At 44.3% G+C, this 24457-nt stretch overlaps 1 protein-coding gene across 10 annotated transcripts in view; it reads right to left on the bottom strand.

The window, feature by feature from the left end:
• Sfswap (splicing factor SWAP) overlaps positions 1-24457 on the bottom strand; it is a 76628-nt gene that overhangs the window by 43718 nt on the left and 8453 nt on the right. For all 10 annotated transcript variants that reach the window (XM_057763835.1, XM_057763831.1, XM_057763830.1 and 7 more), the window contains 3 exons: positions 17342-17567; positions 15392-15504; positions 14027-14162 (listed from right to left, as the gene is read on the bottom strand). In XM_057763835.1, coding sequence (XP_057619818.1) covers positions 14027-14162; positions 15392-15504; positions 17342-17567 — 475 coding nt within the window. The remainder of the gene's footprint in view (positions 1-14026; positions 14163-15391; positions 15505-17341; positions 17568-24457) is intronic.

Raw genomic sequence — 24457 nt, forward strand, 5'->3', positions numbered from 1 at the left:
ATTCCTTTCCCCCTCCCTCTCCAGTCCAAAGAGCAGTCAGGGTTCCCTGCCCTGTGGGAAGTCCAAGGTCCTCCCCCCTCCATCCAGGTCTAGGAAGGTGAGCATCCAAACAGGCTAGGCTCCCACAAAGTCAGTTCATGAAGTAGGATCAAAACCCAGTGCCATTGTCCTTGGCTTCTCATCAGCCCTCATTGTCCGCCATGTTCAGAGAGTCCAGTTTTATCCCATGCTTTTTCAGTCCCAGTCCAGCTGGCCTTGGTGAGCTCCCAATAGATCAGCCCCACTGTCTCACAATCTTATACAATAAAGGAACTTCTGGAGGCATTACCATTCCTGACTTCAAACTCTATTACAGAGCTACAGTATTGAAAACAGCTTGGTATTGGTATAAAAACAGAGAAGTTGACCAATGGAATCGAATAGAAGACCCGGATTTTAACCCTCAATCCTATGAACACCTGATTTTCGATAAAGGAGTTAAAAGTATACAATGGAAGAAAGAAAGCATCTTCAACAAATGGTGCTGGCATAACTGGATGTCAACCTGTAGAAGAATGAAAATAGATCCATATCTATCACCATGCACAAAACTCAAGTCCAAATGGATCAAAGACCTCAATATCAATCTGAACACACTAAACCTGATGGAAGAGAAAGTGGGAAGCACTCTACAACATATGGGCACAGGAGACCACTTCCTACGTATAACCCCAGCAGCATAGACATTAAGGGCAACATTGAATAAATGGGACCTACTGAAACTGAGAAGCTTCTGTAAAGCAAAGGATATTGTCACTAAGACAAAAAGGCAACCCACTGACTGGGAGGAGACTGGCATTCTTCATGGATTACCCTCACCTAACAAACTCTGCACCACACATCCTGTTGCAGACATGGGCTGATGGAGCTCACTCTGGCTCAGCTGATGACAACCCTGGACAAAGGCTGCAGTCTTGGCACTTTCTACAGAAACACTTGTCTGTCTCCCCAACACCACAGGTTTTTATTTCAGAAAGCCAACTTAAAACAAATAAACAGACCAAAAACAAAAGAAAACAAAAGAACCAGTCAAACAAACAAAAACCTGGTTAAAATGCTTCTACATTTGGTATGTGAAAGTGTCAAAGTCTTTCTGAAAGCCGGGAAAGTCAAAGGAGTAGCACTCCTCTTGATCCCATAACCATGACTTTCTTGATTTTGAGAAAGGGTCTCACTCTGTAGACTAGGTTGGCCTTGAACTTGTGGTAATCCTCCTGTACCTGCCTCAAGAGCATGGAGATTACAGGCACAGGCATGAACCACCATACCTAACTTTTGGTCTCATACTCTTTTCTGCCCTCTTGATGCAGTGGCTGCACTGACAGGATGGGGAGTGTGTTCCTGACACTCTTATGGATCTACTCCCTACCACTCTGCAATGCTGTGCTGAATTAGTCTACACCACTGTGACCAAAATCCCAGACATAAAGAATGTAAGGGAGGAATGAAGCTAACTTGGTTCATGGTTTCAGAGATTCTCAGTTCACATTATAGTAAAACAGAAGTAAAGAAAAAGACTACGGATAGAAGGCAGGGCAAACCCCACATTCTTCAAAGGCTCTATTGGCTTCTACTTTTCATCCCCTCCCAATAATGCTGTCATATTACCAGGACATCAAGGCAATGACTAACTCCTGATTAGATCAGAGTCTTCATGATCCATTCAACATGGAAACACCCACCGATATGTTCAACAGTTTAACACCGTTTCCTGTGGTTTCTCAGGAAACACACTCCCAAACCAGCAAGCAGTATGCTTCATTCACCTCCTGTAATTAGTTTCTCAGCACAATCAAGATGGCAATCTTTGGGCACATGAAACCCAACACCATAGTTACACTCACTCCTTTTTATCTGCAATGTAGTCAGTTCCATAAGGAGGTCACCACAAAGCATAACTTAGGCAAACCTGCAGGTGACTGACTGCCAGAGAAGACTTGCTCTAATGCAGTGGTTCTCAACCTGTGGGTTGTGACCACTTGGAGGGGGTGGAGGCCTAATGACCTTTTCACAGGGATCACATACCAGATATCCTGCAAATCAGATTTTTTAAATTATGATTCATAACAGTAGCAACATTGCAGTTATGAACTAGCAACAAAATAATTTTATGGTTGGAAGTCACCATAACATGAGACACTGTATAATGGTTGCAGCATTAGAAAGGTTGAGAACTAGTCTAGAGCATTACAATCTGGCTTGCTGCCAGAAGCTGGCATTTCTCATGGATGTGTTTTTCCAGGACCAGTGTCAGGATGATTATTACCATAGTAATCTCAGTGTCAATGAGATTATCATCTTTTCCCTGACAACAGAAGCCTGTTGCTATCTGCGTGCTGCAGCAGATATTGTAAGGGCCTCTGCAAGGCCCTGCCTCCTTCACACTAAAGATGAACACTCAGGGGAGGTCAAAGTGACTTTAGCATGAATGTTGGCACCAACAAGTCACTGTCACTGTTGAATCCTTCCTTTTCAGATCAGGAAAGTCCATACATTCAGTGGATACTGAAAACCTTCAAGGTCTCCAGAGGCGAATGGGGAAAAACTGAACTGAGAACCCAAGTTTCTCTTTTCCACGCAGTTAGCTCAGTTCTCTGGAGTCCTTGCTTCATCCTCTGAACTCAGGTACCTGACTGTCAGGAATTCCCAGAAGATCCCTTCCTAGTCTAAAGCAGTCAGCACTTTCTAATACAAAATCTTCTATTACAGAGGAGAAAAACAAAGTCAATCAATCTCAAAACTCCTTAAAATGCAGTGCCTACAGTTTTTAAATAGAAAAATGTCATTGTTCTTCTCATAACAGGCTCACCACACTGTCTCGAGGACATCCCATCACAGCAGAGGACTGCCGAGGTCTGCCAACAGGGCGCATACACTATGATGTTTGAGAAAAGGAACACCATATGCCACACTAGTTTACCCACCCTGTTGAAACTTCCAGACAAGCTATAAAATGTCTCCATTGCTGGGGAGATGGCTCTGTTGTAAAGTGCTTTCGCAAGAAGCATGAGGACCTGTATTGAAGGCCCAGAACCTACAGGAAAGTGCAGTAAAGTGGTGAATATTTATAATCTCAGCGCTAGGGAAGTGGTGACAGGAGGATGGATCCCTGGGGCTCTCTGGTCAGGCTGTCTAGCCTAATTGGTGAGTTGCAGGCTAATTAGCAACTCCATCTTAAAGGACGTGGAGTACATACATTTCTAAAATTCTCTGACAAATTTAAGAGCACACATGTACATAAACGCACACATGCATGCACACTCACAAACACATTATATTTTTTAAAAAGTGTCTTTAAGAAAAGATTTATTTTGATATCACCAAGTGGGAAATTGGGATGACATCTGTAGTGGTACATGAAGGTCACATCTGGGAAGAGCCACCAGATGCATCCACTGCATCCAGTATGTTTAAAAACTCTTTCTTTTCTTGGAGGATTAGATTTTCCTCTAGAAAAGTCTCTCTAAACTGAGAATTTATGTGTGTGCATGAGCGAGTGCACACATGTGGAGATCAGAGGTCAACAACAGGTTTCTTCCTCAGTTCACATCTCCCTCAACTGCATTCTACCTTATCATTTCAGATTATTTATTCCCTACGCAGGGGGTCCTGGACAGAAAGTCAACAACTGAGCAGGTCTCTGTTCTGGGCTGTGGATGGGATGTGACTAGCTGCTTTAAGCTCCTGTCACTGTGCCTTCCTTGCTATAATGGACTGTGATCTGGAACAGTGAATTGAACAAATCCTCTCTCCCAAGTTGTTTTTCATCAGAACATTTTACCACAGCAACAGAAAACAAACTAGAACAAAGGGTAAGTGTACAGAGACCAGGACACTGTCTACCAACCATGGGTCAGCATAGGCTTGCCATCTGCTTTTTTCACAGGCTCCAAGTGCAAAATTGCATATATATATTTAAACATTAAAGGGAAAAAAATCAAGCAAAATAGTTGTTTTACAATAGAAAAAATATGTGGTTCTCAAATCCTGCTGGCTACACACAATTTTTGTTATTGTTTCCCTGATAGTGTTTCGTGTAGAACTTAAGATCCTCCTACCTCTACCTCTGGTTCATATAAAAATATTATTGTTGCCCAGTTATCTTGTCTATGGTCTATGGCCATCTTCATCTGACAATCACAGAGGTGGGCAGCTTGGTAGACACACAGGACCTGGGAAGCTGGCAATGTTTACTCTTGATATCTAAGAAGTTCTGGCCCTGGCCCCACTGTAGAGCTTTAGAAAGCAGACTGAAACACTAACACAGAACCAACACAGTGTGAACAGACTGACCACAGAAGACAGAAATAATCACCCGACACCAAGGGGAGGCAGAGTCACAACCAGGGAACAGAACACTCACAGGAAAAAGTGTCCAACAAAAGGGAATGTGTGCCTTCAATGGAAGGCACACATGGGAAATGTGAACTGACTAAGCAATTGGCATTTAACCTAGTGGTATTCCCCTGGTGCTCAGGTGAAACAGCACACAGCTAGTTAGTGAGCAGGGAAGCCTTTTCCTGAAAACAGGGCTAAGTCATTATCTATGCTGTAGATGAGTGTGGCTCAGTAGATGCTGTTGCTATATATGTTAACAGGCAACAAACACTTTCAATCATAAAAGAATTTAAGAGAAAAGCACCAGACCCAGCAGACAAAAACTAGTCAAGCCGGCATGTGCCATCCCATGGTTCTCTGTGGTGTTAAGGGTTACACTGGGCTCTGGTTCGCAAAACTCTGAGGAACAGAAACGGGTATCTGAGAACCTCACACCCAGACTAAGACGTGATCTTCTTTTATATGGAAGTTGAAAGCTGGCTTTTTTTTCTTTCTTTTTAAACTGAGTCTTGGTCTCTATATATGTCAGGTTGACTTCAAATGCAAGAGCTTCCTGCCTCTGCTTCCTGAGTGCTCCAAGTACAGAAGCTACTGGGCACCAGCAACCAGGTACCAGTGGGTATTTGTTTTTCATTTATGCAAGGATGTGCAAAGTTCTAAAAAGTCCTTGCAATAGAGTAGCTACGAGACACAAAAACATCCAAGAGGTGAGTCAACGAAACTCACCTGGAGACACTGCGGGGCACTCTGGTCAGCCACGGAACTAAGGCTGGACAAGCAGGAATTACAGTTATAGACAGAACAGCATTTATGTGATGCTCACAAAATCTCACAACATGAAGCTAATACTCCTAACAAAAACTAGGAATCAGGGATGAGTAAAGGGAACATGGACCCAGGTACACAAGCTAGGTAAGTGCTTTACCACTGAGCTATAAAAGCCAGGGAAGAAAATGATTTCATGGGGACTCATTCCCTCCAAGACAAAAACATGTAACTTTCCTCCTTGTCCTTACTGGTGTCGTGACTGAACTTGGGATTCTGTGCCTGCCATGCAACTGCTCCACCTCGGATCTCCAGATCTCTACTGTGAACTAGAAAGAGTTCTTTCAGCCGGGCGGTGGTGGTGCACGCCTTTAATCCCAGCACTTGGGAGGCAGAGACAGGTGGATCTCTGTGAGTTCGAGGCCAGCCTGGTCTACAAGAGCTAGTTCCAGGACAGGAACCAAAAGCTACGGAGAAACCCTGTCTCGAAAAATCCAAAAAAAAAAAAAGAAAAAAAGAAAGAGTTCTTTCAGGGCGGAACAGCTGTACCTACAGTTCTGCACTGAGTTTAAATCGCAGGGTCTGTCTGTGGCTAAGCTCAAGTAAAATCTCCTTCCCACCAAAGCCCACACTGCTCAGATTCTGCTGTGCAGCCCCAGCTCATCCCTCTCCTCGTTGGTACGGTAGTTGCTCGGGCTTGAGCCTCATCAAGGATGCTCACGAATGCCAAGAGGCACAGAGCTTTCCTTGTTTCTTCCGACCTCCCTTGACTAACAACTACACTCCTAAAAAAAAAGAAAATGCCACAGCTAGCAGCAAACCAACTGATAAACACTGGGATAGGGACCAGTGAGATGGCCGAGTGGGTAGACAGAACTGATTCCTACAAGTTGTCCTCTGACCTCCCTGTATGTGCTACATTGCACATGTGAGTACACACACAAATAAATTTAAGAAATATAATAACACAATTTAAACCAGGATAAGGCTAGAGAAATGGTTTAGCAGGTAGAACTGCTTGTGCACAGGACTGATAAACCGATTCCATAAAATTGTCCTCTGACTTCCACAAGAACACTGTGAACACACATCCTGTGTGTACACGGAGAATATTTAGTCACAAGGAATACTTTTAGTTATTTATAGAACATTATACAAAGTATTGTTGGTTCTGACGGTGGACAGTATTTCAGCATTAATGCCTCTTGTGTAATTTATTTATACTAGTCTATAAGGATTTATTGCTAAGTAGCAAAGTAATATAGAATAGAGCTTGAAAAATGGTTCACTACCAAGCTAGAAATAAGAGAAATTGTTAATTTTATACATCTATGTTTAAAGAGCTTCTAGAGCCGGGCGGTGGTGGTGCACGCCTTTAATCCCAGCACTTGGGAGGCAGAGGCAGGCGGATCTTTGTGCGTTCGAGACCAGCCTGGTCTACAAGAGCTAGTTCCAGGACAGGCTCCAAAAAACCACAGAGAAACCCTGTCTGGAAAAAGCAAAAAAAAAAAAAAAAAAAAAAAAAAAAAAAAAAACAAAACAACAAAAAAAAAAACAAACAAAAACAAAAAAAAAGAAATAAAGAGCTTCTAGAAAAAATTCACAAAATAAAAATCAGCTATTCAATTTCACAGGCTGCCCAAATCCAAGAACATTAGTGGAAAGTGAGCCACAAGGAGCCTGGGTGCATCCTGAGTTGCTGAGTAAACAACACAAGGAGAGCAGAGTCACTAGCTTTGCTAGCAGAGACCTACAGGGCTGAGTGTCTAGACAATAGCTGGCCATGGAGGCAGTTTTGAAGTTGTACATCAATGTCACAGCTGTGAGAAACCCACTCTGGTCAGTAGCAGAACCCTATCACCATATATACCTGAACACCTAAGGCTGGGGAACGCAGCTCCCTGGTATACTGTTTTTCTAGCATGCATGAAGTCCTAGATTTGTCCTCATCACCACCTAAAACCAGGTGTGATGGTGCATGCCTGCAATTCTAGCTGGTGATGGAAGCAGGTGAGTAGGAAGTTCAAGGTCATCTTTGGCTACAATAGTGAGTTAAGGCAAGCTTAGGTTACATGAGACCCTGCCTCAAAAAAAACAAAACAAAGATGTGCATGTCTGCTGGCAAGGGGTCCACATCACTTTAAAGAAGCAGCTCTTGAAAGAGGCAGGCAAAGCAGCCACCACTCCACCTCAGCTTCTGTCTCCCAGTTCTCAATGGCACTACAGACATCTTCCCCTCCACCATGCTGGCCTTCTTTCACCCCTTCCTCAGAAGCTACACACTCTGTGGGCCCTGCAGTAGTGCAGGAACTCTGCTAGCATCAAGCTCCAGTGCCCAGGGGGTGGACAGGGGAGCAAAACACCCATGTAGCTCTTGCCATGCTCTGGTAAACTACCTCAGCCTTTGGCTACGTCTAAAGCCTTACTTAAAATAGATATCCTTAGAGACTAATGGGGATACACTGGCCCAAAGGATGTGTATTTTAGATTAATGCTATTCATACTGCCTGTTCACATACACGACCCCACTGATAAAGCACTGTCTGTCAGCTTCCTCGTCTCTGCTTCAGTGATGTCTGCTTTTTCATTCATTTTCGTTAAGATGACCATGACTATGAGTAAAATATTTCAGTGGCCCCAACACAACTGCACTGATACACAGTAGAAACTTCCTTGATAAGCCCTTGCTCAGTGGCTGGGGAGCAGCTGAGCTGAACCTTTAAAATGGAAGCACAGTCATTTTTCACCTCAGAGTTCTTTGTTCCAATTTCCGAACAGAATGACACTTATTTCTCATTTGGCTGTGAACATTATTGTATATTAAACATTTCCCCTATTTTCTCATTAGTTTCATAAAATAAAACAAAATAAAATTCCCATTCATAGATGTAACCAAGTGTTGGCTACTGGCTACTCCTCCTTAGCTGGGAACCTCCCCCATCTGGCTCTCGAATACAGAAGTCAGCTGCTGGCCATCCACACACTCTAGCTGGCTCCGTTTTCCAGACACTACTCTTGATGCCGTCTCCTCTCCAAGGACTCCTGGCTGTGCCGGCCTTCAGGCTCTCTGTGCGTCCCCCTCTGCAGAGCTAGCTAGTGCTGCTCCTCTGTGCTGAGGCTCAGGAGCTCCCTGAGCAGCAGTGGTTCCACCTGACCTTGGCAGCCCATGCCAGGACACACCAGGCGGGGTGGGCTCCTCTTTGGAGAGTTGAGATTTTGCTTTTTACCAGTTTTTCTCTTAAACAGTTTCTTTTTAGTTAAACTTACTGTAATTATGTATTGTGTTAAATTTTATGCCAACACACAATTTGAATAAGAAGAGAATTACTGTTTCTGTGATTATAAAGTTGAATGCTTTGGAAAAACTGGATAAAAAGCCAAGTGCGTTCAAAAGATATTATACAATTACAGGAGAGGAAGAAAACTGTGGAGGTCTTAAAAAAAAAAACCTACAATGTGGTACCACAGTACTTGGTACCTGCTTCTCAGGACAAAAACCCTAAAAGAGATGGAGAGGAGAGTGAGGAATAGGGAAACATACTTTGTTGGAGTCCAAGGAGCAGCTATGACCCACATCTGAAATGATGGAGAAGAGCACACAGGAACTCTAGAAAGAAAGAAAGAGAGAGAGAGAGAGAGAGAGAGAGAGAGAGAGAGAGAGAGAGAGAGAGAGAGAGAGAGAAAGAAGAAAGGAAAGGAAAGGAAAAGAAAAGAAAAGAAAAGAAAAGATTGGGCCAGTAAGACAAGGAAAATGCTGTTCAGCCTGCAAGCCTAGCAATCAAAGTCTGATCCCAGAACCCTTGTGAAGGTGAAAAGAGAGAACCAACAGTCATTCTCTCACTGCCACACTTGTGCTGTGGCATATGCACTGTCCATGCACACACCTTGTTACACACACACACACACAACAGTAAAAAGATAAAGATCAGGGCTGGAGAGATGGCTCAGAGGTTAAGAGAATTGCCTGCTCTTCCAAAGGTCCTGAGTTCAATTCCCAGCAACCACATGGTGGCCCACAACCATCTGTAATGAGGTCTGATGCCCACTTCTGGCCTGCAGGCACACATGTAGACAGAATATTGTATACATAATGATAATAAAAAAAGATAAAGATCAATCCCAGCCCCTAGGGAAGGTCAGCCTGGTGATGGTGAGACTTTCTTCCGAGGACTGATTTCAGGCCCACAACTACCATCTTCAGACCTATTTTTACTACATACTTGTTTAAGGCATCAACTATTTCATGGGCCTCAGAGCAAAATAACATTTTATTATGTTAGCATATGTTCCCCTATATTAAACTTCTTTTCACATTTCTCATGTTCTGCCTTACTATTGTTTAGATAACTAGGGAAATTTTTACTAGAAGAGAGAGAAAGAAACCATCATCGTAAACCACCTTGAGTTTCACTTGACCATTATTGCAATGTGGAATCTTAAAATACTATGGAAATAACTATCTTCAATGTTTTGCTCAGAACATAATAAATTAACACCCTAAATGCACAAATGAGAAAATAAAGGCCTGCAGAAGTAAAGACACTCATGCAGACAGGGCTTCACTCTACAACCCTGGCTGGTCTGGAACTATGTATACCAGGCAGGCTTTCACTCACAAAGATCCCCCTGCTGGAATTAAAGGTATATGCCCTCAGGCTTGTGGTTTAAGATATGCTTTCATTTATGTGTGTATGTATGTGTGTCTATGCCTGCTTGTGACTGCAGAGGTCAGAAGAGGGTGCTGGATCCCTTGGAGTTGGAATTCCATTGTAGGCTACCTGACATGGGTGCTGTGAAATGAACTCAGGTCCTCTGCAAGAGCAATACGTGCTCTTAATCACTGAGCCTTCTCTCCAGTTCTCTTCTTAATGTTTTAAAAATTACTCACTAGTAACCATTTCTGAGAGTCCTATGTACCCCTGGAATAAAGCAAGAGGGCACTGTACTAGCAGGTCAGGCATGACCTTTATCTACACGTGCAGACACACGACTATTTAACACACTAGTACAATAGCCTCTGGAATACCAGTACAGCAAACACCAAGCGGGCACGCTTGGTAAGGAAGGCATATATGGGCCTGGACAGCCAGCATGATCCCCACAACCCCTTGACCACAGTAGCCTTGCGTTCCTGTTCCATATTCATATTCATTAGCCCCTCAATCTGCCAGACAAATTCATTCTCTTTTATAAGAACCAATGGCTGTAATCTTACTAAGCCTTGAGGCAAAACAGTAACTCAACGTATCACTGTGGTTCTGTGCAAGAACCACACCAGGCAAGCACCTGTTCTTTGACTCAAGTGCAAGAGAGACCAGGCACTCACCTTGCACTGAGTCCGGACACTGCTGCCCAAGACCCCAAAGTCTCAGGCACTCCCTGCCCCTGTCCTGTCAGCAAAGTTCTAAGAACTAACTGGTGGACATGAGCAAGGTTAATGAATGATGGTGGTCAGTCACACAGATGCTCGAGTGGGAAAGGAGGAACTCTGAACAATCTGTTGGATCTGACCCTGATACATACAAACCGAGATAAGTCACAGGCCACTGTCTGTAGGCAATGCTCTAAATATTATAATCAGTTACCAACCTTTGAAAGTTTAACAGTAAAGCACATTTGAAAGATGTAGACTAGATGGGCCAGGGAGAGGCTTGGTGGGTAAAGTGCTTGCTGTGCAGTTCTGATAACTTGAGCTCTGGCCCCAGAGCTCACATAAAGGCACACATGCATGTGACATGTGCACCACTCCACCATGCACACACATTAACAAATAAAAGGAAAAAATGTTGAAAATAAGAAAAGCCGAGGGAAAAAGGCTGATGACACTCTGCACAGGGCCCCAGCAATTGCCTGACACTTAAGCAATCTAATTGCTGTATATGGATGAATTTACCACAAAAGAACTAAAATCAACAGCTGCGATTGGTTTTCTTCTACTTGGCTGCATTTGTAAGTGCTGTATTAATGGTTGGCTACAAACCAAGTGTCACCTAATTGAGCAGAGCCACAGCTGCTGTGAATGACCATCAATGGACCAGACAGAGATTTGGATTCAAGCAACTCTGGCAGCCTATAGCACCATAAGACAAGAGCAACAAGATGATGCAGATACTCAAAGACAAAGAGTATAGAGGGAAGTGAGAGTTTCAGGCAGATACCCAGCGCAGAGTTGGAGCCCTGGAGAGACCAGGGCTGTTCCTAACTGCAGCAGTCTCACCACCAAGGATGCTGGGACTTTTCTGATGGTTTTTGAGCAGTTTCATTGAGAAACAGATCCTAGGCTCTAGCCACTGGGACTGGCTCTGCTGTAAAACCACAAGTTCACCTCTTGTACCCAATGATCTTTTAGATCCTGGGCAGGAGGTTGTGTTAGTGGCTCTGAGGGCTCTGGTCTTTGTAGCTGATAACAGGAGCATATCTGAAACCTATCAATCCCATATAGATCTGTTTGTTCTTACAAACTGCAGATATCTAAACAACCTATTCTTCCTTGTGTCCAGGAGGCTTCATCAGGGCCTGATGTCCTTTTTGGTCCTTGAGGGCACTGTAGGCAGAACTAGCCCTCAAGCAGAACATGGCAAGCCTGCGAGGTCCTTCGACAACCTACACTGCCAAAGTTTGCCTCAGGCCACTGTTCCCACTGGACTGGGAATGATGAGTCAGCTTGTCTACCATGCTGCCTGGCCCACAGGGTCTGTGCACCACCACAGCTGACCTCTGTGTAACTTGTTCACCCTTTACTGACAGAATTAGTTTCCCTACCCCCAATTTCTATTGCTCTCTTTTAGAAGATACAGGGACATGAACAGACAATGCATTTGACTTAAGCAGATTCAAGACAGTCTTGGAAGAGGAATGTGGGGGATGGGCAAGATGGATGGCTTGGTCAGTAAGCTGCTTGCTGTGCAAACACAAAGAAATGACTTTGGATTCCTAGCACCCATGAAAAAGCTGGGAGCTGCGACTTGTGCCTGGGAGGTAAACACTGGCCAACCAGTCTAGTTAAACCAGTGAGCAATCCTGTCTCAGTAAAAGTAAGGTGGAAGAGAGCAATCCAATCCAGAGAGGAACCCAACATTTGCAGGACACACGCATACCTCCTAACTCTACACATACATACAAAAAAAAACAACCCCAAAAAACCGTAGAGAGAGCAATTGAGATTAGTCAACACTGGCCTTTAGCCTCCACATGCACTTGTAAACAAGGGTGCAAAGACACGAACATGCATTGCATGCACACATACACACATATACACACTTAAAAAAACAAAAAAGCAGAAAATAGGCACGCATGAGGTAGGGGTGGTTGGCAGCACACCATTCCCTCTCTGGACTGCAACCAGACTGCTTGGCAGAGCCTCCTGGTGCCACTGATTAGGTCTTTCATGAGCTTTCCCTGGGGCTACACAGGGCATGGGAAACAGGTAGGCTATACACACGGATCACTTCCCAAGTGTGTACTCGAGCCAGCAGAAATCTCCTGAAGGCTGCAAGACGGCTGCCTGTGGGATGTGACAGCAGGACATGTAACACGAGTTCCCCTGACTGGATAGTCCAGATTGGTGTGGCTCAATTTGGTTAAAGATTATTATTTGAATGATCTAAGTTCCAGCCTAGGTTTTCCAGGCATAGTCTCTCAAAGTTCACTCAGAAACTGATTTTTTTTTAATGATAGGGTCTCACTATGGTAGCCCAGGCTCACCTTGAACTCAGAGATTTACTTGCCTCTGCTTCCCAAATACTAAGATTAAAGGCCTGTGCCACCACATCTGGCAAGTAACTGATTTTTTTTTTATAGTCTTGTCACTTTATTAAACCAAAATGCCACATCTGTGTGGAGACAAGAGTGCAGAGAAGTTAGCACATGTAAAGAATGTTCACCCTCCAGGCATGTCGCTTCGTTCAAGGAATGGAGTCTGCAGTAGGGCAGCACAGGTTGATCCTTCTTTGCTGAAGGTTCCTCTTTTCACACAACACTCACACAACGTTGCTGAGCCTCAACAGCAATGAGACTTGACACTGAGCCTAAGGTTAGATATTCTGGGTCAGTCTCCAGAGCGCTCCCCTTCAATTAGGCAGAAAGGTAAGAGAGCAGCAATTCTTAAAAGCCAAAAGAACATAATCCCCGTACATCAATATTCTTAGTCACACACCCACTATTCAAGCAGCTGATTCAAAATACAAAGGGGAAAAGTTGCATCTGTATTGAACAGTCACTAATATTTCCCCGTCATGACCCCTTGAACAACACAGCATAGCAACTATTCACACAGCATGTACAACGTATTGTAAGTTCTCCAGAAAGGATTCTCTTAGAGGCTGTGAGAGAAACCATGAGTTTTACTATCTGTGGGAGGTAAGAGGTGTCCCTGGAAACCAACCCCTGTAGAAACAGAAAAATGACTGTACATGCTAAGCAATCATGACAGGCAACCCTACATTTCCCCATCCCTGCTTGCTGTTCTTCTCAACAAAATGGTACCCAATCTGAAGCCAATACCAGGGTATTTTCATAGCACCAAACAACTCTACAGGACAGCAATGCTGTGCTGTCTAAACAAGTCTCTGCTCCTTCCCACTCTTAACAGTCAGTGCACTGCTCAGTGCAGCAAAGTTCTGAACCGTAGGTGTCATTTCCCAGCCCCCACTGCTCTAGCCAATCATGAGCTAAAGGAGGTGTCAGTGTGGCTTTGGGAAGTTGGGTAGGCTGACTCTTCCTTTCAGGAATATAGAGAGCCACAGGCCAGGCAAGCATGCCCTCCAGGAACCTCCCTCCTGGACCACAAACGAAGTCTGAAGGGAAAGCTCCACAGCACTGAAGGACAGCATGGGGGTGAGGGAGAGCTGCAGCTGGACACAGAAAGGACACTCTAGGTACTCACAGTCTGTTGTGTACTCCACCTGGGAGGGCTGTGCAGGTGTGCCGTCTGCAGTGGGTGTGGCTGTAGCAGAGCTGTCGGCCTGTGCTTTACGGACAAGGGCTGCTAGAGGGTGATCTGGGTCCACCACCTTCAAGGGCTAAAGACAAAGACACTGGCTTTAACATTTTCTATGTTCTGCACCATGTAAAACCTTCCTTGAGAAAAGACTCAACTTCACAGTACTGTGAGTATGCCTCAGGAAAAGCCCAGCACACGTCTAGACACAGTGAAAGCTGCCACTGCAGAGCCACTATGTCAGACCCTGAACAACAAAAAGGGAGAGCCGGGAGGTCATGGAGGCAGAACTACATGCATGTATGCATGCTTCCAGTGATCACAAGACACCTGTCAGAAACACACCTGAGCACAAGAGTGCTGCCACAAGCACACTTGCCCTGAAGCTGCTTGCTCAATGCTGGCCTACTGGTTCCAGTATGCTCCCGTAACTCTCCCCCTGCACCTTTGAAAACCACCATCCTCTGTCCTTCCCCTGACCATACCACCTCTGTGAGAGCACACACTCCCAAACACAACTTTCTTGCCAAGAGCCACTGTTATTTAGGCTGGACACACACACACACACACAGAGGTCCTGTCCACGTGGGGCCAGGTGCTCCAGCAGGCTGAGAGTACTAGAGGAACTAAGTAGGCTTCAGTTCCGTAACAACTAAGCAAAGGGTGGAGGGAGCATCAAGACCAGACAGCTACTCAAAGTATAGGCATCCAAACTCACACAAAACTTCAAACTCCATCCTTCCTCACTGGGACGTAATTTCTCATCATCAGTTCTTACCTTCCCATTAATCAAGAGCCACTCCTCTCAGACATCAACTACACTTTGTGACTGTGGAGAACCAAGCTTCAATCTCATAAATTCTTTCCTCTACATCATAAACTGCAGAGTGAAAGTGTGCAAGCATTGATGGTCTCCTCATAAGGATGAGGGGAGGGCCAGAAGGCCAGAGGTAAAAGCACGTATTTAGGAACTGTCTATGGAAGGAACTAAGGCTTCATGAAGCAGCCATTTAAAAAGCATAGAATCCAATCCTAAATTCCAATCTACACAACAAAACAACTTCTAAGTCGTCACCAACACTACTTATATAATAAAACAACAATCTTCTGCTTGTGCAACCTGTAATGTGGGGACATATGTAAACAAATGATTCTTTACCACATGGGACACAGATGTGCAGACACCTCTGTGATAAAACGATACACAAGATACAGCTGTAGCACAGGAAATGGTAGTTTCGTGTTTCCATACGTAAATGAGCAGCAATTTTGTGACAGTGTAAACACACAGACTAGTGAGAAGATAAAGACCTTCATCAGCTCTTCCAGGCGGCTGCTCTTCTTGGAAGCAAAGAGAGACGGGTGTAGGTAACTCCCATCCTCCTCCTCATCTTCATCTTCATTGTCAGAGGTCGTCCCCAACTCTGAAATTGAATTCAAGATGTTGGCTATCAGGTATGACGGCACACACCTGTAACCCCAGCACTCAAGAGGCAGAAGGACAGCTACAAGTCTCAGGCCAGTTTGAGCTACATACTGAGATTCTATCTCAAAAAATTTTTACTTTGGTTCAACTGCTTACATGTACTAAACTATCACTGTATTCTATGAATATGCTCATTAAATTCATATTTAAAGAGAGTCTTCTGGGCATGGTGGCAGATGCTTCTAATTAATCCCAGCACTTGTGAAGCAGAAGTAGGAGGATCAGATTTCAAGGATAGCCTGGGCTACTTAAGAAAGAATTTTAAAGACAAAACTAAACATGGGGCTAGAGAGATGGCTCAGCAGCTAAGAGCATATGTTGTTCTTCCAGAGGATCTGTACTGGGTGCTCACAACTCTTCCAGGGGACTCAAAACGTTGGCCTACCCAAATGGATATGGCGAAGACTCACAAAGATACAAGCACATACATATAAGTAAAAAATAAATCTTTCTCTTTTTTTCTTTTTGTTGGTTCTTTGAGACAAAATTTCTCTGTGTAACCCTGGCTGTCATGAAACCTGCTCTGCATACTAACTCAGAGTTCTGCCTGTCTCTGCTTTCCAAGTGCCACCTGGTCATATAAGAAATAAATCTTGAGCAAACAAACAGAAAAATCTTAAGTTTAAAAAAAGACAGACTAACTCTTCTTTTTTTCCAGTGGGTTTGATTCCCCAGAATCCACATGGTAGAAGCAGAGAACTGACTCCTGCAAGCCATTCTCTGAACCCCACAAAGTATGCCATGGCTTGAGGGGGCTCATACACACAATATTAGTAAGGAAACATGGAAGGGGACATAGGTTGGACATGGCAGCACATGTGGGAGCGAGAGGCAGGTGGATCTGAGTTTGAAGCAGTGGGGTCTACATAGTGAGGGGAGAGGAGAGGATGGGAATGAAGAGAGGGAAAGGAGGAAGGGGACGAACACAATGAGTTGTGGAAACACTTGAAAGCAGACAAGGGCAGAGTCCTGCAAGGCTTTTTCTTGGTTACCTGAACACAAAACCCATGGGGGAATATTCTTTTTGGTTATACAAGCTGTTCAGAAAAAAGCCAGATAGGAAAGAGCACCCCTCGTCCACCGCACAGGCTCCCTTTGGCATTTACTGCAGTGCTGTAATAGGTTTTTATTTTAAAAAGGGCAAAAACCTTCTTTGTTCATGAAAAAAATATTACCAACAGGAAACGAAAACAATGAAAACTCAAAACCACCACCAAGGTGGAACAGATACGATGTGCAGGTAAGATCTGCACAGCTGGGCTGGGATGCAGGTGCAGTTCTGTGGCAGAGTGCTTCTTTGGAGGGGCAAGGCTGTGGAATGGGAAGACATGGCTAGGGAGACTTTCCCTGGGTGTCACTCAAAAAGGAAAAAAACTGGCTTTCTAAGAATCTGGAATGGAAACACTTGAAAAACAGTTTCAGATAAGTAATTCAATACCAAGGAAGCATCATTTTGTGAACGTGTGGGATTTAACTTCCTGCCCCATTCACTGGGATGCAAGCATGCGCACTGGAGAGTGAAACCATCTCCTTTGCGGACTGTTACGCTGCCAAAATGAGAGGAAACATTTCCAGCCTAGGCATCAACACTGAATTGTACTCCTGCCATCTGTAAAAGCATGAACTAAGGACTTAGAAGGGTGTGCTGGTAGGCTATCAGCAGTTCACAGGCACCTGAGAACTCAAGCCTCCATTCCAGCCACGTTCCTCTGAGAGCAGGTACCTTTGTACTGACCATCCTCCCAACCCTGAGAAGCCAGCATAGACCCACATACTTTTCTTCTCCTCATTCTTGTTTTCTGCCAGCACCGTGTACCGTCCTTCCTTCATGGCTTTCTGGATGAATTTGTAGTAGGGGTTGAGGTAGTGATCAAATCGCAGGAAGTCAAACTGCGAGTTTCGTGCTTGCTTGGCCTTCAGCATTATCTCAAACTGTGCTCCCTGTTTGCACACGAAGTTGGCTGTGCGCTCGATGATGGCATGCATTTTGGCTGTTGGTGGCTGGGGGAAAACAGTCATGTGATCAGAGTGTGTGTATACATACATAAATAAGCTACACAATTTAATTAAAGAAACAGCCTGGTTTTACTGTCCCAATTTAAGAAATAAGACATTTTAAGGTTAGAAGGTGGCTCAGAAGGTGAATATGCTCGACACCATGCCTGACAACCTGAATTCATTACCAGGATCTACGTGGTGGAAAGACAGCGCTAACTTGAGAGTTGTCCTCTAATCTCCATGTGCATATAATTGTACATGTGTGCTCCCAACGCCCCCAAATAAATAAATGTTCAATATTTTATTGTTAACAAAGACATGAACATTAGAAAACTACATGGTAAAAAGACTGAAAATTATTTACACTAAGAATGGGTGGTTAAAAATTCAAGATGCAGCTGGCTCTGGTGGCTTTAACCCCAGCACTTGAGAGGCAGAGGCAGGTGGCTCTCTTGAGTTTAAGGGCAGCCTGGTCCAGGATGGCCAGGACTCTTACACAGAGAACAGAGAAATACCCATCCCCTTAATATCAAGATGCTTATATAACTTTAGGACCTTATCCTTTATAAAATAAAAACAGCTTAATTTCTCAAGTTCAGTTCCTCATTAATACTGCCCCCTCACTTTAAAAATGAGAAGTGTTGACATAGTGGGTAAAGGTGTCTGCTGCTAAGCCTGATGACCTAAGCTCAACCCTAGAACCCACATGACGGAAGAAATGACTCCTACAAGCTGCCCTCTGACCTCCTCACAGATGCAGTGGTTCACGGTGACCCAACTCCCCAACAAACAAATGAACTGTAATAAAACATTATTTTAAAACAGAGAAATGTTTGCAGTTTAAACTATTTGGCTCCTGAATAAATTTTGTTCCATGTCAAAGGGATCTGAGTGCACTGGTACATGGGCCCTGGTCCAAGTTTCACCAGTTTTGGTTAACAGTTTTGGCTCTACTTGTTTGTTGAACAGTCCATTCTATAAACATGCCAAAAAGCAAGGATCACTTCAGCACGACCCATAAAGACAGGCATGATTTCACCATGCAGGCTCTTAGTGGACCAGGTCAACTGTTGGCCTCCATGACTTAAAAGCAATACTAATGATAACGTTATGACTACAGTGGCTCAAACACAGCACCAATCATTGCTCAAGACAAAGTAACCCCTTCACACTTTCATTTATTTTCTCTCTGTGTGTGTGTGTGTGTTCTTGTGGTCAGAGGACAGCTTGCAGCAGTCAGTTCTCTTCTACCACATGGCTGTGAGGAATAAAACTCAGCTTGTCAGGTTCGATGGCAAGCAAGTGCTTTCACCTGGCCCTAGGTACCTTAAGAGCTGCTACCAGGATAAAATACAACTATTTCTCCTGGAGAAGGCCATTATAATGGTTAATTCTAAGTGTCACCTTGACAGAATCTAGTATCATCTGAGAGATGGGACTCTGGGCATGCCTATTGGGGATTATCTTGATTACATTGTGGGCAGCACTCTCCCCTGGCTTGGACTTTGGAGTCCTTAAGTGGAGAAAGGAAGCTGAGCAGCGGCAAGCATACATTCCTCTGTTCCTGATTAGGGATGTTATATGACCAACTGCTTCAAGCTCCTGCCACCTGGACTTCCCTGCCAGGATTGTGAGTGAGAATAAACCCTTCCTCATTCCTCTGTCAGGGTATTTCATCATAGTATCAGAAACTGTGGCAGCATTCTCTGCATCTTTACCATACAGATCTTAAATTCTCTTTCATTTAGGACCATCATTACCAATCCAGCACTACAGAATGCTATTTTAAAATATACTTAGTATGATAGGCATGTGGTATGTTGATTCCAGCATTCAGCAGAGATGGGATCTCTACCTAGGCTAGCCAAGGCCATATAGTAAACCCTATCTCAAAAACAAACAAGTCAGGTGGTGGTGGCGCAGGCCCTTTAATCCCAGCACTTGGGAGGCAGAAGCAGGCAGATCTCTGTGAGTTCGAGGCCAGCCTCGTCTACAGAGCTAGTTCCAGAACAATCAGAGAAACCTTGTTTTGAAAAACCTAAAAACAAACAAACCCACACAAAAAACAAAACAACAAAAATAGTTAATAAGAACTAGGGTACAACTTAATGGCAGAGCACACTGAAGCCCTGAGTTTGAACTCTGGCACTAAAAAATCACACATGAACCCCAAACAAACAAACAAAAACCTCAAACTAACAAACATGTTAAGTATGCATGTGACAGAGCCTACATAGCAGAAGGAAAATGTTCTCCGCTCTCATGTATACCTAAGTCCTGTGTTGAGAGCCCTTCTCCCTAGAAACTTCGTCAGTGTGGCCCTAAACTCAGAGTAAGAACTGAGAAGTGGGACAGCCAGAGGTCAGGAAGCCCACAAGAGCTCTGAGAAGTTCTGGATAGGTTCAGCCATGGGAAAATAAGAGATGGTTCAGGAGGAAGGCAGAAAGAGGTGAGGGGGTCTGTGAATCGGCCCAGAGAAAGAAAAGAAACACTCTGTTTGCCCATAGGTTCAGATAAGCACGAGATCAGTCACACAACAGATAAAACCACGGAAGAACTAGGAGATGTAGCAAAAACTTTCCCATCAATTGGGAGTGAAAAAGAGTTCTCCAAACCAAGCTTCAGAACCCTGTGGCACAAAGGAAAGACACAGGACTTTGGCAGGACATAGAAATGACCTGGAGAATCACACACAGACACAACACCCATTCCCAGCAGCATTCCCAGGTGGCAGACAAGGGTCCCTCTTTTTTTAGAGATAAGTGGACAACAACAAGCTACTCAACACTCAGCTCTTAGACCCCAGGGTTTCTCTAATTTCACAGTGATTGGAATTTCCAAATGAGAAATACAAACAAACACAGAGATGCCCTGGCACAGACCTGGGTCACAGCATGCCCACAGGAAGTGCTTACTGTCCCATAACAGACTAAAGCACAGAACATCTAATAAAGTCCTCTCTCCTTTCCCACTGTGTTCTCTTCCAGAAACATGTCTAACAGCCTGCTAAGCAGCAGAACTTCTGGACCCTAGGCCTGACCAGTGGTGGGTGGCAGAAGCAGCTCTGAGGCAAGCTCACAAGGCCAGGAGTCCCTGGCAGACATTCAAGCTCAGGAATCATCATGCTAGGTGCAGATAGCCATGTCAGTCATCTCTAGTGTCTTGGGAGCAAGGAGAGGGTGAAAAGATGGGCTGAGCAAAGGATTCTGCCCTTCACCCCATGTGTTACAGGGATCCACGGGTCAACAGTTAGCCAGAGGAGGTGGCTAGCTGATGTGTGGGACTCAGGGTGCCTGGAAAGGGACAGGTGAGTGTTGGGACACATGATGCATACATACATAGTGAAAGGAAAAACAGGTCTTTTTGTTTCTCTTTCCTTTGAGCAAAAAGACACACCCATAACAGTACTAGAAAAAAACTAAAATCCTAAAATCCAAAGGGCTTGAGTCTAGAAGCAGGCATGAACCAGCGGCTGCAGAGTCATGGTGGCATGCTGGCTGGCAAGCATGCAACAGGTGGCAGGCAGTGATCCCAGGTGCCTTATTTATGTTCACTAGGTTCTCACTCAATAGCTAATGTAAACCAAAGAGCTCTAGAGCACCTACCTCCTTAGCCACCCAACTCAACCTTCCAGGTCAGGATCAATACCAACACTCAGGCATGTAACCAAACCACCACGTATGTTTAGTCACCAACCAGAACTGCTGCTGCAAATACTGTCCCCTCTCGTTACCCGTCAACAGCACAAAGGTTGTATGATCTACACAGTACCCTGTCACCAACATTCCACAGTTTAACGATTTTCCCAATGAATGCCCAAAGCCACAAGTGAGAAAAGGGAGATATTGACACTGTTAGAGGGGGAAAAAAGAGAGAGGGAAAAAAAAAGCAAAGCAGACACTCAGCCAAGGACTCAGGGACCTCTCAAACCTTGATACTGGAGAACTGTGCCAACAGAACAAGACTCCCTTAACTGTCTGTGGGTCCAAGGTAACTATTAAACAGCTCAGTGATGCTTATGTTGAGACTACACAGCTGTTTAACAACAGGAGCTAAGCCATCAACATTCTATTGTACCTTTGTATTTTATCTGAACAGACATTAAAAAAACCAACAACAACTTGTGTCAAAAACAAAAGGGCTGAGGAGAAGGTTGAGTCGATGAAGCACTGGATTGTACAAGCATGAGGACCTGAGTTCAATCCCTAGCAGTCAGGTGAGAAGCTGAGCACAGTGGCATGTGCCTGCAATGCCAGGATGAAGAAGTTTGAGACTATCTAATCCAGTACCTCAACAGGTGAGTCCTGGGTCCCAGTGAAATACCCTGTCCCAAAGAATAAGGTGAACGAATGGTTCCTGAAAAATAGCTGACTTCTTGCCTCTACTTGTAGGAGTACATAAGCACACAAAAGACCTCACACTTGGGAGATGGAAGAAACAGGATCACAAGTTCAAGGTCAACTTAGGACATATGTTGAACCTATCTCAAAAAAGTGGGGTAAGGAGAGGCTGGAGAGATGGCTCAGCATTAAGAGCACATATTGTTCTTGAAGAAGACCCAAGTTTGAATCCCAGGACCTTTGTAGGCAGGCTTACACACTTGCCTGTAACTCTTAATTTCCAAGGGAATCTGATACCTTTTTCTGGCCTCCTTAGGCACCTGCACACATGTGTAAAATGCACCTCTCATACATATAATGAAAAAATTAAACAGCCAGGTGTGGTGGCACACACCTTTAATACCACTTGGGAGGCAGAGGCAAGCAGATTTCTGTGAGTTCCAGGACAGCCAGGAATATGTAAAGAGACTGTCTCAAAAAATCAAAGACAAAACCAAAAAAAAAAAAAAAACAAAAAAACACCAAAACCCCACACAACAACAACAAAGTCAACCTCCCTCCCGCCAAAAGAAACAAATTGGGGAAGGGGACATGAAACCCATAGTTAATCCTAAATAAAAGTATTTAGTATAAATACAGATAACGAGCAAATGATTTTTAAGGCTCAATTTCAATAGGTCTCCGATGTAGAATAGTCTGCTTTGGAATGTGCAAAAACAAACTATATCAAAACAAGAATATGGGGCTGGAGAGATGGCTCACTGATTAAGAGCTCTTGCTGTTTTTCCAGGGACCTGGGCTTGATTCCCACCATCTAACCATATTGGGCAAGTACCAATTGCCTGTAACTAGCTCCAGAAAAATCTCATACCCTCTTTTAGCCTTTGTGGCCATCTTCACTCGTGTGCACAAACCCCCACACAGATATACATAATTTAAAATGAATCTTAGGAAAAAAAACAACCAAGAATATGTATTAATGTAATATTTAGCTCTTTAGGTAAACATAAAGCAATCAAAAGATAGAAATAGGGAAGCAAACACAACTGCAATCACACAGAAATTTCTACCCAGATATGTCAAAGATGTCAAAAGGAAGAGCCAGGCACCATTCTTTCATATGATGCACAAGAGGAAAAGAGCAAGAGCTTCAAGTCCATGCTGAACTGGCTACTATCAACAGGGGGTGTCAGGGGTGTCACTGTGTGGGGGTTATGGTGTCTACTGTCCTCCTGGCTACTGTGCCAGGCACAACACCTGGAACCTTCATACCCCTGACTGGCCTGACTGGCACTGAGTGAGAATACTGTCAAAGCAAACACGTTTTCCTGAACACAATCCCTTAGGAACCCTTTCCAAACATGACAGATGCTGGGCTGGAGGCACAGGCCTGACATCCCAGCACTAGGTGGGGGTGGAAGCAGAGAGGGTCGGGAGTTCAAGGCCAATCTCAGCTATATACCGAGTCTGAGATCTGCCTGAGTTACAGGAGATTCTATCTCAAAACTAATTTTAAAAAGTACTGGCAAGATGGCTTATCAGACTGATCTGGCACCTCAAGAGACAGGGAGGTTTATTCACAAAGCTCTCTCTACCTCTGCTTTCTTCATCCATGGAAAGTTAGCCTGGACACGTCCCATGGACCCAAAAAATGTCCAGTGAATATAAGGTAAAGGGCAACAGCCTCCACAATTCATACTAGAAAAGCCAGAACCAGGTACTTTGCTGAAAACAAGACTGCCTTGAGCACAACTGTATGAGGACAGCAACATCTCAGTCCAGCCCTGACTTGACTGATAAAACAGAGATTCCCTACAGAACTCCACAGAGATCCAACACAACTCGCTGGGATGCTGAGCTGTTCATGATGGTGGACTTCCACTCTCTCCATCCCCTGCCTCTTCCTTTTGTTTTAAAGTGTATGTTCTTAAAAAGTACAGTTTGAGCCGGGCGGTGGTGGCGCATGCCTTTAATCCCAGCACTTGGGAGGCAGAGGCAGGCGGATCTCTGTGAGTTCGAGACCAGCTTGGTCTACAAGAGCTAGTTCCAGGACAGGCTCCAAAACCACAGAGAAACCCTGTCTCGAAAAAAAAAAAAAAAAAAAAAAAAAAAAAGTACAGTTTGTATATATGCATACATGTATGTACCTTCATGAGGCTATGTGTACTGTGTGCGTAGGAGCTGGCAGAGGGTAGAAGGTATGTGTGTGACCTGCTGGAACTGGAGTACAGGTGGTTGTGAGTCACCTAATATAGATGCTGGGAACTGAACCAGGGTCCTCTGAAAGGAATAAAAGCAATCTACTACTGAGTCATCTCTCTGCCACACCCCCCTTCTGTTTTCTGATAGGGTCCCTGTTTGGAGCACCCAGGCTGGCTTGGAACTTGAGATCCTCCTGCCTTATCCTCCTAAGTCCCAAGATGACAGCTGTGTACCACGACATCTGGTACCCATTAATCTTCAGAGGTTAGTAGGCTGTGCTTTCTCCTTCAACTTACAAATAATCTTGCAGCACAAAGTACATAACAGCAGATGTGTTTTACTGTGCTCTCA

Source organism: Chionomys nivalis, chromosome 3 (genome assembly GCF_950005125.1).
Source record: "Chionomys nivalis chromosome 3, mChiNiv1.1, whole genome shotgun sequence".
NCBI lineage: Eukaryota > Metazoa > Chordata > Mammalia > Rodentia > Cricetidae > Chionomys > Chionomys nivalis.